The following is a 7,884-nucleotide window of genomic DNA, read 5'->3' as shown; positions in this document are numbered from 1 at the left end:
TGTGGGGGGGGGGGGGGGGGGGGCGGAACGCAAGAAACAGAGAGCAGAGGGGGTCGGGGCTAGTAGGAGATGTGATTGGGCTGGCCCAGTGTCAGTATAGAAAATTACCCAATGGGCCGCTGTCTGCGCTTCATGGGACAATCGTTGGCCCATTTTTAAACAGTTATATAAACACATAATTTACGTTACACCGGCCCCAAAGGTGTCGGCCCACCAGGCATTTGCCCAGTGTGCCAGATTACCAGTCCAGCCCTGCCAGTAAGACTCACATGTTAATGCCTTTTCTGGCACCTAACATAATCATCACCTTTGATGTGAAAATGTCAAACTTTCACACTGTCAGAGAAATAACAAGTGTGCGTTCTAATTAAAGTCCACTGTAGAGTGTGGTTTGTGACAGCACTGTCAGCCGAGGTTGTGTTCACACTGGCTGGACAGCGGTAGAGGAAGCGTTAACAGCGTCTGGTTTGGTTCAGGAGTGGATAAGTCAACCTCGAAAGTGTTCACCACCATAGCTGCAAGCATCAGAGTTGTAAGGAATTAAAGGGTCAGGTAGACTGTTTTTTTTGTGAAACAAAGTAATTTTGGTATTCTGTGTATTGTGATGCAGCATAAAAAAAGTGCTGAACTGACAACATGAGGTTTGAAGCGGGGCCTCTGATCATTCGAATCATTGAAATTTAAGGGGCAGCTCTTAAATCTCAACACTAGATTACACTTCTAAACCCCTCCACTGCAATGAACTTATCTATAACTGTGTTCTGAGGCTATACACAATCTATTGACAACACACCTATGAAGTATAAATATAAATTGACTGTTCATTACACCCCTTCCCAATTGATGGTGAAGTCCAGAGGCCAGGTTCTCATTCCCAAAGTGTCAAATACCCACGCTTTGTCATGTTTAGCATCATAGTTCAATGCATTAAGTGAAGCCCTTTATCTTTGTTCAACACTAAAAGTAGGCCTAGTATAAATAACAGAAAAGTCAGAGTAGACTTCACAAACCAGACTTTCACCAAGAGACCGGTGTTCAATTCCATGTGAAACACAAAGTCACCATTGATTCTTTTTAGTTAAAGTAACAAAGCAACTTATAACGTTAACTTTAACGTTAACTTATAACGTTAACTTATAATGTTACAACTTACGTTGTAAGTAACAAAGTTATTTTAACCCCAACCATGATCTTTCCTAAACCTAACCAAGTAGTTTTGTTGCCTAAACTAAATTGCAACATTTCACAACATTAACCACATGTCAGACTGTTAACGCTGGACGACATGGCAAAAATGTTCTTTATGGTCAGAACATGACAAACACTTGCTAAAGAGTGGATCACTTAACAAATCTGAGGTAGAACATTCAAAACAATTATGATAAAATATCTACAAAATATAAACAAATATGCATGAATAAAATTAAGTAAAATATTTTTTCCGTTCTTTTTCCAACAAAATAAATATCTTAATAGAAAAATTAAGTTCTAATTTGTTTGTGATTCAAATTAATTAAATCAAACATTTATTGAACATTTATTACCATTTGTTATACTGTTATTGAGGAAAATTATATTGCAAGTATCATTATTGTTTTATTGCCCAGCCTTTGTTTTATTTTGAAAAGTCAAAACGGACGTTGCATATTTATTCTTGCTAACTTGACCTACACATGCAAAAACAACACTAAAGGGTACCCAAGGGTGTTGACAAAGCATCAATATGTGGGAATAGCTGGGAATGAGGACAGGTTGAAGGTACTGTATATTATAGGTTGAATTATATTGTAGGGTTAAAGGCTATGTTAAAAAAGGGGGTATAGAAAAATGGTGTTTCTTTAAAGGCCACTAAAAAAAACAAACTATTTAATAATCAAAGATATTTACCATCTTTGACATTTTCTTAGACATATAAAGCGAGCACACACTGACATACAGTTGAGTAAGGCTCTGTTCCAAGGTTTTATTTTTAGTTATTAGCGTTATATATATAAACGTCAATGAGATTTTGAATGGGGTTTTTATACTACTGGAACAGAACCCAGTAGTTCTGGTTTCACTTCCGTTCTCCATATTTTAATGAAATAACACTCTGAAATACATACAAAAATGCAAAAATGCTGTTTCTTTTTTTCCATGTCTTCTATGTGTTTCACCAGCTGGTGATGCTCACTGGGACATGTAGCTTTAGTTGTAGCACAAGATAATTTATGTAACCTTCAAGTGCATTCTTAGGAAAACTTTTACCAGATTTGTTTTAAAATGAGTTGGCTAGAAACATCAAGTCAATAGGAGACTGCATTTTCAACCAGCTCATTGAGCTAACATTAGCTTAATGAGCTAGCTAGCGGATGGGGAGGGACCACCAACTTAATATCAAACTTGTGAAAATGGCGGGTGAGGAAGCTGCAGCAGTTGCGATTGCACACACAAGCAAGTAAAGCACATCAATCTTGGTGGGTGACAATCACGGTCAAATGTTGCGATAATGCGCCGCTTGGTTGCAATTCGCCATTAGAAAGGAGAAGGTCAAATGTTGCGACTGTTGTCGCGCTTTGCAGACAGCACTACCCCGTCAAAATTCACACACTACACAAGTACATAGTGTACACAGTGTACTACATGTTAGTGTATCCGAAATAAAATGCATCTTAAAACTTTTCAAGAAGTAAATCTGCCACTGTTAACATTGAACCCCCCGTGCGAGAATGGAAAACCTGACAGGCATAGCAACAGTAACTTAATGGCTAGCAGGGCTTAGCGAATGGTCAACACATACTGTATACACAGTTTGATTTTTATATTTATATAAACACACACACAAAATGCCAAAATAACAAACAAAAGAGAAGAATGTGTAATACTTACAACCATACCGTTTAGGGACACCCAGCAGTCAGGGGGGAAGTCTTGGAGGAGAGGCACCAGATACTGCAGACAGCCATCCCAGTGACACAGAAGCAGCATCATCCCAATCAAATTAAATATTCTTACCACTGCACTGGCCAGGTCATAGGTCATATGGAAAATCTGCCAGAAGAGAGAGAGAGAGGCAGACAAACCTCAGTTAGACCTCTTCAGTATCTCCATTGTTGCGTAAAAATGTACACTCACATAAAGTGGTTCGGATTTAGATCTGTCTCTCTGAAACACCACATGCATTGGTATTCCAGAGACACAGAGAGTTGTTTTTTAAAAAGATGAAAAAGATACTTAAAAAGTATCACAATAGTACAAAGTCACCTTGAAGTGGAGGGCATGGTGTGCCTGTTTAGCCACTAGAGAATTTGGTTGCCATCAGTGTGTGTGTATGTGTGTGTGTGTGTGCGCGCATGTGTGTGCATCTCACAGATGTTGAGCTGCATAATTCAACATGGCTGCTTCCCAAAACAAACTGACCAGTGGAGGAACTACACTGAGTAGGTAATACAGAGCGAGTCTGTTGAATGAAATACTGAATGATGACGGGAGTGCAGACCTCTGGAATAATCAGCCAGTACATGTGTTTAAATGCCATGAGTCTTACTGCTGGTGTGGCTGTTAAATCGAAGCAGGATGCTTCAGAATAGAAAGTCATCAGCAGGGTGAATAAGCATATCTTCAATGTGAAGCGGTTTCATTTGCGTGGGATCTGGGCGAAGAGAATTGACTCACGCCTGGTTGGCAGTGGCACTAATTCAGAGTTTCTCATTAGCATTAGAAACCCATTACATCTTTCCAGGTTAGTTATTCCATAATCGCCCTCACACTGAAGCTCGATTTCACCTTCTAAATAAGTTAAATATGGAAAAAAGAGATTGCTGATTGGTGGGTTTTGCATAATAAACCTGCCCAATCTGCCAATTCATTGAATTTAAGATTTCCAGTAATTATCTATTTTTAAGTTGATGGCTTCCATTCTCTATAAACTGCAAATTCCACTTCTCATAAGTGTAATGACAAATTATCTGGGCCTCATTACAGTACTGTCATGAGGTTAAAAAAATCACATAAAGTGAGAAATAGTGAACTTTGTTTTGTTTCATAGTTGTAAATGATGCAAATCAAAATAAATCTAGCTCTTGAAACAATAAAAAGACTAAATGATGCAGACCTAAGACTGTAAAGTCAGGCAAAGAAGTTTGAAATCACACAATGAGTGTGTACAATACATTCAATTATAATAGATTGAAGTATTTTACGTGAATAACAGATGAATGAGCAGTACTTTGTTTTTCATTTCTATTTTCTAATAGATAATATTTTGCTTTATATTTAACTACAGCTCTAATATTTCTTTTGGTGTTATTTGCCTTTTATTTTACTCATCAGTTCTATTTTTGCTTTTTCTGGCTTGTGTACCAGAGAATTTGGGAAAAATACAGACCTCTTTTGACCAAATTGCAAAGGCTACTTACTACCTCTTCTCATAGAGTGCAATCACTCTATCTCTCAGAAAAGAACATGGACTTCATGTTGGGCTGACATGTGTTCTGAGATATTTCTGAACCAGTTTTGCCATACAAATGCAAAATCTGCTGTTAAAACTCCCCTAAAGCCCAGGTGTTTTTAAAAGCTCTTTGAATCCACCCCGGTCTATTGTGACTGTCCTGTAACCTTTCTGCACAAAGGACAGTGTCCACACACAGAACAGATGAGAGAACAAGAGGCTGAGCTGATGCTCAGATCCCTCTATAGTTCAACTCATCCACAGGGAGATACGGTGCACTGCCCTGACGGGCTAAAATTAGACACTAGCTTACAGGATGGCTGTCTCAATGCACCCAGTATCTCTTTGGCTGCCTACATCTTTATTCTTAATTTAGCAGAACTCTCTCTCCCTCTGTTGTCTGTGTGTGTGTGTCTTCACATTCATCATAGTTTGATGGCATATCAGGAGAGAACAGAACACACATGGGGCAAAGCAGATAAAGAGAGAATGGGGGAAACAAAGACATAAAGACATAAAGTTAACTAATAGAGGTAAGGTACACATTCCTGGAGGATTGCAACAAGAGTGGAAAATAGCAAGTTGCACTTTGAATTGCAAATTATTCTCACCAGGCAGAAATAAAAAAGGATCGACTGCTTGTCTGCACTTTCCTCTTTTAACTAATGCATAATCAAAAAACACAACAAAAAAGACTGAACAACGGAGCAAGCAAGTCATAAGGTGACGTGTGTGAAGGTTGCAGAGAGCTTTACCAAACTCCCAGGGACCATTTCACTTTGCTGGGAAGCCTCTGCGAACTTTGGGTCATGCTGAGTCACCGAGGTCACAGAGGAAAGATGTAGAATCTCATTAACACAATGTTGGATTTGTTTGGGTTTGTATTACAGGGGCACCAGTTTGAAAAGTCTGCTAGTGGCAGCAGGTAGCCATGAGGTAACAGTCTATTAATAGAGTTCTTAATAATAGAGGCTCCAGGTGTAGATCACCGGTCAGGTCACAGGATTATACAGGATAACCTTCATTGTGATGTAGGGCTATATGAGGATGAACTATTTGAGGTGTTTCAGTTGTTACCACTGCTGAAATATACTCAGAACAACAATGTCTAGCACTCCAATTAGTAATAGTACAAATAATATTACATAATTTTACAACTTTTCTATGCATGTGCCAAAATTATTATGTACATCCAGTCTCTTTCTTATGCAAATAAACAAGTTAAGGCCCTAAGAAACAAGACAGTCAGAGAGAGATGTTAAAGAGTGTGGGTGTGGCGGGAGAGAGTTTATAAGTTCAGGCTCAGAGAGTACATTGAGGTCCGTGTCTGACTCACTGAAGGACTTGAAAGTTACTCAGAGGTACCAAGTTCCTGTCGTGAAGAGCAGGTCCTATGTCGCCAGAACTTATGCTAAACAGACCTCAGTTTCCATCACTGTTTATGAGGTGCGCTGAGGCCACAGAGAGGGAGACGGCAATGTGTCTGTGCGGCACACAATGTTGATGGAAGGGATTAAAATATAGGCCAACACAATTTTTTTCCACATGTAAAGTCTAAAAATAAAAAAAACCACACCACTGAGGATGTTTGAGCCTGTTTACTAAATCTCTCAAGTACAAGAAATGTCATCACTCGAGGGAGTTACTTTGGAGTTCAGTAAATTAGCTAGCTACTACCCTGAATGAAGTAAACATGGAATAAAATGGAATTTCTCTCTGACTCCTCTCTACACCAAGAAGCATTGCAAACATTTAACAAACCTATTACAAAATTTCTGCAACTAACAATTGTTTTTATTATCCATGAATCAGATTATTATTATGTTCTTATTTTCTTGATTAATTAATTAATTGCCCATCGTAGTTCCCCAGAGCCCAATATGACATCTTCAAATTGCCTGTTTTGTCTGCCAAACAGTCCAAAAGCCAAAGATTTTAAATTATATAAAACAGAGAAAAAGCAGTTAATCCTCACATTTGGGAAGGTGGAACAAGCCAGTTTGGGGCATTTATGCTTTAAATTTGACAATTATAAAAAATTGTTAAATAAACTACATGTTTCAACTTAAAAAAAAAAAAAAACTTGTGGAGCAGCATGGCATTTACATAGAAATAAACAAAATCGTATGGGTGGGGAGATGCAAAGCTTGTAAACTGCAACAAACTGCCATTTAAATAAGTTCAGGGCTTCTGATTGGTTGCAGTACCAGCCTGTCATACTCTCTGAGTGTGGTCACCTCTGTTCTGTCACGCAAGACCCCACTTCAGTTCGCATGTCTGTGCTCTGTGTGCTGTGTGGTTGTGCTGCTCCTTCATCAGTGTATTGATTTTGAGACACTTGTGTTTGTGTTGATCCATGTAGGTTACAAGTATGGCCTTGCTTGTCCTGTATAATCCAACACGTCTACTTCCTCGGTGCTGTGTTTGTGAATTTGCATGATTTGTGTGTCATACGTTGAGTGGGGTCCGGTAAAAATCTTTAACCACCCGCTGACATTACAAATACAGGGGAAATGAAGGCAGCGACAGTAAAGAACAACATCCCTAATGTTAGAACCTTCAAAGCAGTTGACCAAGCCCACAGGAAAGATCTGAATTCATTTTGCTCTCTTTGCCACTATAAACTCTCATAAACAGTATGACTACGGGGAAATAGGTAGCATTGACTGAGAACCAGAAACACCACCGATACTCTCGCTTGGCATTGGCAAAATATGCTTAGAATTAAGTGCCTCAAGCTTAAATTTGACCGGGGACAGGGCCATAGGTCAGCATAATCCAGCATAATACAGTTGAGACAAACAGCCAAGATGTGATGTGATAGCGGCACAAGGTCACACGCCGGTTGTGTCCAGCCAGCACAACGCTCATTCAGATTTGTCACGTCCCCATCCATTCAACTGTGGCGTACGGTAGAATAGTGTAGATGAGGATTTGGGCGTCAACCTGGGAGGTATGAATACACTTCTATGAACAGGATTTCTAATACTGCAGGCCCCAACACTTAAATTAAAGCCATCCGTACTGTACCTTTTTATAGAGAATTGTTACATTATGATTGCAACAAATCTCTTGGTGTAAATCTTGAAGTTAAGAGTCCATGTGTTACATGTATCCAACATGTATTTTACTTTCAAATAGTTTACACCACTGCAATCTGTCAAGCTGGTGTACTGTGTGGACTGGAGATTGACTTTCTGAATCTGATGTGCAGCGAAAAGAGCATGCAGGAGAATAAGCTGTGGGCCTTGCACACGCAATTACAAAGTGTTCTTTATGCATCTTCAAATTGGACATGAGTGACCTCTGTGTGAGGTTAGTGAGGATTAGCAAGGGACTAATTTGAGGGGATTAAATCCACCACTGGCTATTACATTGAAGGATGACAAAACTGCTTCCAGGAAAATCTGGAATTTTCCCGCTTAACATCGTCTTGTAAATCTCCTTTTGGATCT

General features: G+C 39.2%; 1 protein-coding gene across 1 annotated transcript in view; it reads right to left on the bottom strand.

Annotated features, from left to right (window-relative positions):
* LOC123981364 (potassium/sodium hyperpolarization-activated cyclic nucleotide-gated channel 1) overlaps nt 1-7,884 on the bottom strand; it is a 79,744-nt gene that overhangs the window by 47,038 nt on the left and 24,822 nt on the right. Inside the window, exon 3 of the mRNA XM_046066108.1 lies at nt 2,869-3,030. Coding sequence (XP_045922064.1) covers nt 2,869-3,030 — 162 coding nt within the window. The remainder of the gene's footprint in view (nt 1-2,868; nt 3,031-7,884) is intronic.

The sequence above is a fragment of the Micropterus dolomieu genome, linkage group LG13 (assembly GCF_021292245.1).
Source record: "Micropterus dolomieu isolate WLL.071019.BEF.003 ecotype Adirondacks linkage group LG13, ASM2129224v1, whole genome shotgun sequence".
Classification (NCBI taxonomy): Eukaryota; Metazoa; Chordata; class Actinopteri; order Centrarchiformes; family Centrarchidae; genus Micropterus; species Micropterus dolomieu.
The sequence above is the reverse complement of the archived record's forward strand: the minus strand, read 5'-3'. Positions and strand labels throughout refer to the sequence as shown.